At 31.2% G+C, this 12,674-nt stretch overlaps 1 protein-coding gene across 1 annotated transcript in view; it reads right to left on the bottom strand.

Moving 5' to 3' along the window:
* LOC126771264 (ATP-binding cassette sub-family G member 1-like) overlaps positions 1-12,674 on the bottom strand; it is a 38,406-nt gene that overhangs the window by 22,440 nt on the left and 3,292 nt on the right. Inside the window, exon 2 of the mRNA XM_050491054.1 lies at positions 6,573-6,690. Coding sequence (XP_050347011.1) covers positions 6,573-6,690 — 118 coding nt within the window. The remainder of the gene's footprint in view (positions 1-6,572; positions 6,691-12,674) is intronic.

Raw genomic sequence — 12,674 nt, 5'->3', positions numbered from 1 at the left:
GGTTTGCCCATACTCGCCGCGCTGGGCAGGCGTGTTGGCGAGCGCAGTAGGGGGTAAGATGTTTATGGGAGGGGGGACGCTGCTGCCCATCCCCCCTTTTCCCCGTCCCTCAGTCGCCTCTTACGACACCCACGGGATGAGATTGGGGGAGTACTATTCTAAGCCGGTACTCCACGGCATTCGGCTTTAGTTATTTGCAACTAAAATATACTAAAATAGTATTAATGACAAGTTTATTATTAGCTTAAAAATCATATACTATATTTAAATGGTAGGTAATAAAAAAAACGTCCGCGTTTGTTTTTTACCAGTTAAAACAATTTTTTTTTTAGCTGTACTTAAGTCTTCAAAAGTTTTTTTTTATTATTTTAATTTGTTGACATTGAAGGACATTAAAGCGGTAAAAACTTAATATTTTAATATTTACCGTTTCATATTATATTTTTATATGTAAAGTGAGTTGCATTAAAATCTTTTTTCCTGGTAATTATTGTTCTCGAAAAACCTTCTGAAATACATATGTTTATTTACACAATTTATTGTATTTCCTTTTCGTATCGTTTTTTTATACTATAAGAAATGATAGTTTTAGTGATTCTTAATTGTTCTCTATTTGCTCCGAAGCTATCTATCGCAAGAGTTTTTTATTGATATCAATATATTGAATAATTCAACACCAAGTGAACCTTGATAATATTTTTTAAATACTTTTTTGTATAATTGCTGCGCGCAGATTGCGATGCAACCCCGGTGTCGTCTAATAATCCAGTGCGACACTTCTCGGCAAACGCAGGGCATAAGAGTGTGAAGTCTTAGCCCAATTAAGCAATGTCAACGACATATCTAGCTCATATAAAAAAAAATCAAAAATAGCTAAATTATACTAAATAGCTGCGTGAATTCGTGTAATGGATTCGTCGAATCACGATTTTGAATCTCCAGTAATTTGTTGGCTATAAAATGCCAATATAACGAATTGTCAGAAAGTGATATGCGACATTGACCATTATAATTATAATATTTCAAGTGCACACGCATCAAAATAGTATATCACCATAAGTCGGTTGTCAACATTTCACGGGTGAGTAATAAAGAGACCCGCGTTTATGTAACTAACTGTTCTGCGCGGTATTACCTGCATTAAATATTACTTTTTAGCCCACTTGGATAGCGTAGCGAATGAATGGATTATACATATGCATATTTTCTACAATTCCCTATATCGCTTATGGATGTTACGTATACGTTACATATGTGATATTATAAACTGTATAAGCAGACCATGTAAGGAAAATAATACATGTATAAAACGGACTGGTTACTGAGAACAGCGCATATTTACGTACAAAGCTTTTTTATATTAATGTGGAATGATATAGATATCTATTTATTGTATAAATATGAGGTAAAGTAGTGCAACATATATATATGTTATTTTCCGCCGTGGCCGAAATCGGTCTGGAGGACATTATTATAATATATATTATCTCAAGAGAGATTAGCCAACTACGCAGGAGATATTATAATGCACAAGTGTGTGCGCAAACACAGGTGCACTCTCTTTTCCCTAACTCTCATAATCAGATGGGACGGCAATCCGACACGACCGGAAAGAGTTCAGGCGCAGGACCAACGGCTTTACGTGCTTTCCGAGGCACGGGAGTGTACACTCTTCTAACTTCAAGACTCCGGGCTACTACTGAGAATTTTTCTGATAGAAACACCCAATAACTTTTTATTGGCCCGACGTGGGGATTGAACCCAGGACCTCCGGGTCTGCGGCCTTATATCAAGCCACTAGACCAACGAGGCAGTCAATATTAACGTAAAGGAATAGAAGAATCGAGTCGAATCGGGCAATAGCAGAAATCCGAGCGAGAAATAAACTTTTCAACATACAATCTTTGCTTCAACAAACAGAAATGTAGTAAAGTGTATTCACACTTTTTTATACAATACACAGTCCACTACCTTTTTTATACAATACACAGTAGTATAAGCGGTTCTAGGAAACGTCAAGTAGTACGCTTGAGTGAGGTCGATACAGGAATTCAGAGTGCCGACTTGACAGTTAATGATTTTTTTTTTTTTATAGAATAGGAAGGTGGACGAGCATATGGGCCACCTGATGGTAAGTGGTCACCAAACGCCCTTAGACTTTGGCATTTAAGTAAGAAAGATAATATATAAAAATAATGAGTTGTCAGTGGTTTGACATCGGACACTTGAGGTTTGCTGAACGCTTTCGTGCAGGGGACTTGGAGCTGTTTGGAGATCCATATCACCCACGTGATCAATATCATCCTGTTATATATAAGATAAATAGATAGATAGATATGATATGGTAATAACGTTATCTATAATTGTTTAGTAAAACAATTAGAAAGAGTGTGCATAGTACTTCTATATAAAGTTAAAAAAATATTATAATTTTAATAATTATGATGATGTCTTGCTTAGCAATTTCGGCCGCGGTCGCCAACGGAGCTAACTACGATGGTTTAATATATTGTTCGAGTGTGTGAAAACTTAATAGTAGAGCTTTTTACAAGCCATAGATGGTAGACCTACTCATTAAATTTCAGAGTGCTATTGAGAATTTGTTGACAGACAAACCTAATTACTTTTTACTCGTCTAAGTATAAGTCTTTTATGGGACAAAGTGTACGCTTTTACAACAGGATCTCAGAAAACGTTCAAAAATGTCCAATTGTGAAATTTAAAAGAATCGTTAAGGAACGCTTGTGTGCTAAAGGATATTACACATCCGATGACTTTTTAAATAATTGCACACCCTGGGAATGAAACGATCGCCTGCAGGTTATCTCAAATTAAAAAAAGGTATATATAATTTGGCTAGTGTTGTATATGTATTGCACTTCTTGTCAAGGAATGAGATTTAAAAAAAAACCCCGCTGAGTTTCTTTCGCCGGTTCTTCTCAGGTCTGAGATGTTTCCGAACCGGTGGTAGATTTATGCCAATCAATATGCAAGTGTAACGCTTCTATATTGAATAAAGATTTTTGACTTTGACTTTGACTGGCCTGGACTCTAATTCTGTGGTAAATATAACATCGGTCAGAAACGGTTTTAATACAATAATCGTGTGCATCCGCAGCTGATATCGATCGGTTTAAGAATTTCAAGGACTCGAATAGATGCCAAATATATTCTTATTTTAGTTATCCGCTATAAATACTATCTTAAGGGGTTTAGATTGGCTAATTCTATGGTGGCAGAACATTCTCGAGTTCGAATATCAGCTCGGGTGAACAAAGCTATCTAGTTTACTTGAGAAAATTTTCAATATCATCCAAGAGTTGATAGTTGTCGGTGTTACACTTACGTGTAATTATATTTAACCAAAGACTTATTGTTGGTGGACAATGTATACACATTTACGATCTCAGAAAACATTCAATAATATTTAATTTTGCATATAAAAATAATCGTAAAGTTACTAACTATGTGATTGGGTATTAGTAGTTACAAGTTTAAAAATCGTTAATGTTTTCGAGTACATGCATAAAGGATTAAAGACAGTAATTCGATCTCTGATTACTGATTATTATTATGACTCATGACACGCACAAAGACCATTTCATATTCTGTTATTAATTAAAAACGAAATAATATTTATAGTAGCGTGTGTTATAAATTAAAATTTTGAAATAATTTATTCCGTTAAAATGATTAAAAAATAAGTTTTGCAATACAGTGTTATATATGTATGCTCAGATTAATATTCTATAAAACATATTATATCACGACGTCTTTCGATTTATTACACTCCTTTCGATTTACAATCAAGTAGTTTATTATCTAGGAATGTACGATAAGTTTCAAGAATACTACAGTTTTTTTTTCGTCATGGTACGGACTCGTCTATCTGTTGATGACTTAATTGGGGTCTTCCCGAAACATGTGTAACATAATCTGATGCATAGCGTTAGTTGAAAGAATTTAGTTCCTCATAATATTATAAACAATGCGAGTTGAATTGGTCCAGTGATTAGCACTTAGACCTCAACCGATGATTACGTGAAAAACCTCGTGATAAACTCAGCATGTGTCGGATAAATATGATTGAATAAGCTCCTAACCTTCCTACACCAATCTCCCCAAGAGGAGAGGAGCTTCATGCTCAGCAATAGGAAATTTACAGGTTGTTAATTTACTTCAATTTAATATTCTAATCACTTATAATTTATTCATAATGTAATATTTGAATATAAAAAGAAATAAATGAAGTAGTTACAATTTAATTGTTGCAGGATATAAATCATTTGATTTATTGTTATAATCGTTAAGATCGATTGATATATATATATATATATATATATATATATTATATATATATATATATATATATATATTGTCAAGTGAAACAATTATCAATTGTTGCTAAGCATAAATATTATAGCACTTTTACGTGACTTTAAGAAAGAAGTATATGTATATTCACGAAAACTCCTACAGAGACGTCTGTGTTATTAGAAGGATGTCTATGCATATTAATAATGTATATACACATTACACATGCGTCCACTGTGTATGTGTGTAAGCACGTACTTGCGTGTATGTATGTATTTTTGATAGGTATGTATGTGTGTTGGTCAGAGTTTCTATTGCTTCGCATATATTGAGGAACAAAAGATTAAAGTATCGACGACTTTAAATTAATATTATTCGAGGTGTAATAGCAAAATTAACTCAAGATTTATTTGTTTGAGGTTTTATATTATTTTATTTTGTAATAAAAATAATGATAGATTGGATTCATCCAACGACCAATCAAGCATTTTGCTTTGCATTTGTGGGCTAAGGACCATTGGTGAAAACATCTTGTTGCCGAGTCTTCGAAAACGAGAAGCGACCTTCAAGCCTTATCTTTTACAGGAGATATCCAGCAATGATATGTTAAATAATCAATATCGCTCATTTAAAAACAGCTTGTTATACAGTTCCATAGATAAGATTTTTATTTTAGAACTAAATAAACCTTTAAGCTATTATTTACAGTCTTATATTAATGTTTTATAAATCATAATAATTGAATAATTTGTAATCTATAAATTTTCTATTATAAATAGGCTAAATGGTCAACTGATTTGTTATTAAATAAATTAATATTAGATAGTGTTAAACTGTATTTTTAAATAAGCATTATATGTATTAACATTGGTTAAACAATCATGTGTTTTTTTTTATCGAATGTCAAATGAATAATGACAGAAAGAGTAATCTGTAGTAAGCTGAACAAGCATATTTTTTGTTAGTGCATTGATTGCATGATTTTTAATACAATACTAGATGTGAACATTAAAATTAATGGTTATTGAAATAATCAAAACATTAAACTAAAATAAATAAAGTGAGGATGATAAAATCATAGAGTATCGTTAATGAAATAAATATATTTTTATAATAATATATAGTAATGAAGGATATACACACAAGGAAGTGGAGATCAAGGAATGTGATCAAGATGGCATATAAGAGAATGTCATGCCCTTAGTAGTTACGGCATACGAGTCGGTCTTAAACACAAATATATGTCTCACATCATAGTTTCAAAAGTTATAAATATACTCGTATATAATCTTTATATAAATTGTGAATTTATAAGATGATACTGTGACTAATATTGTGCACCTGCATAAAATTCAAATTCAGCCTTATTTACTTAATAGTTGCGATAACAATATCAAAATATATCAGTCGAATGATAAATATTTTAAGCGTCATTAGAAAACGTTGTCGCGAAGTCGAGATAATATGATATTAAAAAAACGAGACGTTATTACATGCGAGATAATAACGATATAAAAAACGAGACTTATGTAAAAAAAGTCGTTTTAAATCTTATTATTATGTTAGATAGTCGCTGCAAATTAAAAACCCAGGTTGCGTAGGATGACATTGCCGTAAGTTTAGTCTTTCTAGACTAATGTTAAATTTATGTGATCACGATTAAAGATATATTATATTCAAAACTACTTCAACCGTATTTAATTAATTGCACCTAAATTTATGATTCATGAACGACGGTAAACATGTAGATTTAATTTAATAGATATAAATACTTTTTTTGGTTTGTAACAGTTATATAATATTATCTACATAAGACATATTATTTTATTTTAATCAAAATTTGCGCAAAAATTGGTCTAATGGCAATATATATTTCACTATACATATATATATACATTTTATTTCCACATTAAGTAATATTGCAGTCTAATATATAGTACTGTAGTCTAAGAGGTCAACTTATAGTCAAACTACATACAATCATGACTGTTGTTAGCAATCAAAGTACTTAATTATAAATATATTAAAATTGATTAAAGAGGATCGAACGCTAATCCACGAATTAGTAACGTATATTTTATATTAAAAAGTAGATTATTCTGTATACATGTTCCCGTACGAAGGCTCTACATTACTAACGATGTCATATAAACACATTAATGTTCATTTTTTATAATTTATTATAAAAATAGGATTATTAAAAAAAAACTGGATACCAATTATTATAACTTTGTTATAAAGTAATGAAATGTACTTACGTATATCCTGCTAATATATCCATTAGAGAGCTCTTTCCTGCACCGGACTGACCAATGATGACACTTAGATCACCCGCGTTGAATTGTCCACTGACTTCGTTAAGAATTGTCTTGCGTCCTATAAATCAGGAAAATGTTTAGAATTTAATACATAGTGTACTTAATTATCATGAAAATAAATTGCAATTGATTACTTATTTTAAATGTTTAATGAAATGCCTCCATCTATCTTACGAATATACATCTTATGACATTAATTTGAAAAATTATTTTAAAAATTAAGCCCAGATGGCCCAGTGGTAAGAATGCGTGAATCTTAACCAATGATCGTGGGTTCAAACCTGGGTAAACACCGCTTAATTTGTGATTATAAATCATCTCGTGCTATACGGTGAAGGAAAACATCGTGAGGAAACCCGCATGTATCTAATTTCACTGAAATTCTGCCACATGTGTATTCCACCAACCCGCATTGTAGCAGCGTTTTGGAATAAGCTTCATACCTTCTCCTCAAAAAGGGAGAGGAGGCCTTAGCCCAGCAGTGGGACATTCACAGGCTGTTACTGTACTGTTACTGTACTTTAAAAATTCAAGGACAATTCAAGTAATAGTGATTCTGAAATTTATCCTATAACTTACTGTATTGTTGGGACGAGAAAAACAGTTGCATATTATCATTTTATCATCCTACTGTTATTTTAGTAAACAATGCAATATTCGACTTATCAAACAAATTGAATATTATTTATAATTGACAAATATTATTTTACGTCAGCTTGGTATTTCTATACGAAATTTTTATTAACTTTATTATCAAAATTACATACTTGTTTAAAGTTCCGGTTTCCCTGGTTTAATGGGCATCCTACATAGTTGTTTTATCTGATTTGCTCGAAAGATAGCATTTTTTTTATGGAAAAGGGTTAAATAAGTTAGTACTTCTTTACTATTCTTACGTAGCCCGGGATTTAGGGAGTCGAAATATTTTGAATTATGTGGTGCATTTCGATTAAAATTATTGCAGCATCTATATTTAACTAACAAAACGTAAACACTAGATAGTAATTAGGCATTACTCGCTGATTTATTTTATTTTCAATGGCCACAAGTAAATGCCTCACTGAAACCTCCAAAAATGGCTAATCGCTTAAATCGTGGCCAAATTGAACTTGTGCCTACGTATTATCTTTTATTAATGTAAGCAAAAATCACTGTCCATAATGGCACCTAGAAACAAGTCGATATTCGATATGCTACATTGTCAATTAATACATTATTATATGTCCTGTCACCAGTCGCCATTCTAACATCGCACTGTAATATCGTCGTAACAATTAAATATTGTAAATTATATTACAATACATATATCTATACTCAATTGCCTTTCATTACATCATCCACAAGACATTTAAGGCAAAAACTAAATAAATAACACGAAACTCCTTATCAGATAAATGTCAGAATACCGAATAAGAATAATTACGTAGTTAACACGAGACAAAAACAATATTTTATTTCTTGTGCTGTTTTTTTTAATCGTTTTTATGTTATTTTTTAAAATAATTTTGTTTACGAATTATGTGTTTTTTTGTCGTTTTACACAAATTATATTTATTCTTTTGTTTTAAGTAAGAAATAATGAAAATAATGCCTTAAAGCATATTTAATAGCAAAATTATTAAAGCATACTATAAAAAACTTACAGCTACTTTTTATTTAACTTATTTTATTTTTAATATTTATTCATATAAACTAAGGTTGAAAAGTTTTTGTACTAGTATAATAAGGACCTAAAAAAACGACCTAAACGAACTTGGGTCTGCGTTCATGCCTCGGATTGTCTATCTGTGTATACTCGCATCCGATCTGATTAGCGTTAACATGATGGGCAAGAATGGGCAAGGGGAAATGATTAAGCATTTGTTCTCATACTCTCATAATTATGTATCCTTTCATACAGATTGATTCTTGTAAAAATCTTATATGATATAAAATTAAAATTGTGAAAACTGAATCCATGTGGAACCAAGATTACCGCGATTTATGTATATGATAAATACATAATAATTCAGCATATGTATAAGAGTCAATAATTGTCTAATATCGAGATATTTCTGGAAAGTTAAATTTTGTTACATAGTTTGTTTTCGGTAATATATCAAGTAGAGATTTTTTTCGTTTTAAAAACGCGCATTTCTATGTACATTATACCTTAAAGTATGAGATACGTTTTTTACGTGGTATACCCAATAGGAAGAATTTACATTACAAGATAACAGTAATAATTAATAAATAAGGCTTATCAGTCCACTCCAAAAAGTATATAGATGTTCATAAAGGGTAGAGTTCGGTAGTATTTGTTGAGTTTAATGCAGGATAGCTTAAATAAGTTAATTGTATTTAATTAATATATTCATGTAATGTAATTAGTGGAAAAGAATATGTACCGAGTTTCTGGAAGAACCGGTCTTATCGGTAGAATCTACATTCCAAACCGGTGTAAATATTTGCAGATTATAAGAATGCATGGACGTGTACCGAGTTAATCGATAGTAATATGACAATAATGTGTGATTGAATTGTCTTTGAAATGATTCTAAAAAGTCATAATCCTACCTATTCTATATCTACATTTTACTAATTTTATCATTGACACTAATTTTATAGTTAAGCAAGTTGTTGTATATAATATTAAATAAAATTAAATAAACAACCTTATTTGAATATCAATTCATTTTGGCAGAGTTTTTAGTTCTTTTAATGATAATATTATTTGTTGTCAACAAAGTGGAAACCCTAAGTCAGTACATTCGCACTGAATGCACTCACTGACCACGTTTCATTACATTAATTATCACGGTTGTTTATTTTTTCGTTTTCAATGTAATTTGTAAGCCTTGATGAATAATGCTTTTCTCTTTTACTTTATTTGAAAGTCAGTGACTTAATTTCGTTGGACATTACAATAGAAAAAATATTTTTTTTTATAGTAAACAGATTTACGGACATGATGTGGTCTTTTCCGACATAGAGATTAGCGTTGGAAGAACTATCGACAACAAAAACGCACTACTAACTGTAGGATGTACGTAATGAACCTTGATTTTTAAATTATACTGGCTCACTCACCTTTTCGTCTCAGATGTAAAACTAGAACAACACAATCGAATAACTGATTAGTGGGTCGTATGTAGTGTGGGGACAACCCACACAGTCAGCCAAACAGTCCTCCAGGAAAACTGTTATCAGCAATAATTTTAATATTTAATATTTATCTGTTTTTAATATTATAATAAAAGGTTCGTTGTTGATTTATAATATTTAATGTTCTCCTCGTATACATCAGTGATAGTTAGTTGAACTAGATACGCAAGTTTCTGTCTATTTCAATGAAGCAGTTGATTAGTTAAAATATAAATAAGTTAATATATAAAAAACAGTTTAAAAGAAAATTTGATTAGGGCTTACTATTTACGTTTTCGAAATATATTCTTGGTAATCTCCCAATGTGTTTACTTATAAGAATATTTATTTGTCTCAGTGAGTCTAATGTCTGACTCCAATTCTTTGTTTCTTATAAGAGACAAGCTTAGCTTAGCTTAAGCTAGACGTTGACAATCGGTCAGTTTGATAGTCAAGTGTCTTTTCGTACAGGAATTTTAAGGTAATTTTGCTTTTAAGCTATTGATTTGTTGTTTCACAGACCAAATCAATTTTAATACAACAAACAATAATTTCTTACAGTAAAGTTAATAAGGTACGAATAGATCGATGTAGCTTTATTTACGATTCAGAATATACTCACAGAATGACTTCGATACAACGTCAAAATCATTAACAATGGACTCATAAAATAGATCGCGTGGTTTGTCATACAAAACAATGTTTATCACTATGTAAACTATTTAGTGCGTAATGATTCCACTATAACTATCGTTATTAATGATTTCTATTATAGTAATTCCATTATATTTGTAACGTCAAAGATTGTCTATTTCTTAATTACCAGTATTTTTTTTTCAATCATATTATATATGGTAATCAAATTTTTAGGCACACGTCAGTAATTTTCTCGTGACATCGTTTTTGGAAATACGTCCGAGGGAGTAATTTATCCTCACCCCATAACAATATCATGTTCTCTTCGCCTACTAATAACTTAAACAGTTATAGTTTCAAAATGTTTGGAAGAACAGTAATGTGCCTACTCGGCAGAGACCTTGTCTCGGCCCTCCAAACCCAGGCCGTTTTAAGCCGTGAATACGTCAAGAAACCTTGTATGTAACTTTCAACGGGCCAGAAAAGGTCTGTATTCGGAATGGCCTCGCCTCTTACAACACAACTGATGCGAGCTCCATCGAGCACGTGCGGAACACTGTCGCGGAGGTTAAGATCGAAACAACTCTGGTTCTGGATCAACTCATGGGTAGGGCTTAAGATAAGCCTCATTTCCTTTGAATAGCTGTGACATATATGCTGAGAACACAACAAGCAGAAGCACCGAAATGCGTAAAAAAAAAATAATTTGAATCCCACGTATCCTATATCAAAGAATTGATCTTTCGAAGATTTCTCCTATGTGAAAAAAGATATCAGTCCTTGGACTATAAGCCAATTAGTGGTGCGATAGTTGGTCTGATGAGTCAACCTTTGAGGAAATTCGTATTATGACGGTGCTACACTCTCTCATGCAGCTACAGTACATCATATACATATAAAAGATAATCATTTTTGGCTTTTAAATTGGGTTGTCAATTGATTAGGGTGTATAGCAAGCCGTTGTTGGTACACTTTTGAGGTTCGTTCACTATGGTCATTAAATTTTTTATTATTTTTAAAAAAATTAATACTTCTTCCTTTGTCCTGTGTTCCTATGCTGTGTTGAAACTGTAACGTTGCGGCTGATGCTTGTACCTGGTATAGTACCATCAAGAAAGAAAAGGTGGTGCGCAAATAATTTACATATTTATTAATACAAATTAATTACTCCATACCATTTTTGCTGTAATAACAGACTTATTAACAAAAACTCTCTTCATAAATTAAAATGGCGTTTAACGCTTTGGTGATTATCTTCGCAATTATACCTAAAATATTTGAGCAATAAAATTTGTAACTAGAGTTTTTGCAATTTAAAGAACATTATTTGACCAATAAGGAAAACGGAGTGATTGTAGGATAATTTCTTTTTTTTGTTTAACACGCATTTACCGCGATAATCAATAAATCATTTGAATAAAAATACTGTTTTAGTATGTAACATGAAATCATTTATGTGTGATATTTGATCGTCTCTTATCAATGTAATGTTAGAATGTTTTCTCCGTATTGACAATTGGGAAGTGTTAATTTTATATAAATTACTTCTTTCAGCTTCTACAACATTTCATTGAGTTTTATAAATAGACATCTTTTAAAAAATATTCTATCAAAAAATAGGAATTGACTATTAATCAATAAATTTAAATCAAATATTATACAAGAAAACAAAGAACCTTTCTTTTTTGAAGCCTGTTAAAATATCATACGCAAATATTTAATGAAGTAATTAACATCGAGTCATGACATGAGTCCGCTTGTAGTATTATCCTACGTTGTAGAATACAAATTAAGTAATCAAAAATATTCTTGAATTGTACTTGCAATTAATTATCAATTAACTTTGCGTGCACGTAAATATTAATTAATTATTAAATTATGTGATAGCAATAAATAGTTTTGTAACTAGCGCTCATTTTTTTTAAGCTTGAATTTATAAAAAACTGTTAAGTTAGTTAATTTGTAACTTGAAACTTGTACCTAGGTAATACAAATTTAAACCAAATGTAATATATTTTATCCGCGTCGGATTTAGAAGGTAACGATTTGGTTTACAAATAATAATTTTAATCGGCCAATGATTTATGTATCTTTGCAAAATGTTGTTTTCAGATCGTCTTCTACTTCATGAAATATCCAAAGTCGTTTATTGTCTGGAGAAAGCACAGAGATGAGATGGCCTAGTGGCTAGAATCCGTGAATCTCAATCAAAGATTGCGAGTTCAAACACGGGTAAGTTAAGGCAAATATCGTGAAGAAATCTGCAGTTGTCGCATAAAATAA

Source organism: Nymphalis io, chromosome 10 (genome assembly GCF_905147045.1).
Source record: "Nymphalis io chromosome 10, ilAglIoxx1.1, whole genome shotgun sequence".
NCBI classification, from domain to species: domain Eukaryota; kingdom Metazoa; phylum Arthropoda; class Insecta; order Lepidoptera; family Nymphalidae; genus Nymphalis; species Nymphalis io.
This window is presented reverse-complemented; position numbering and strand designations above follow the sequence as displayed.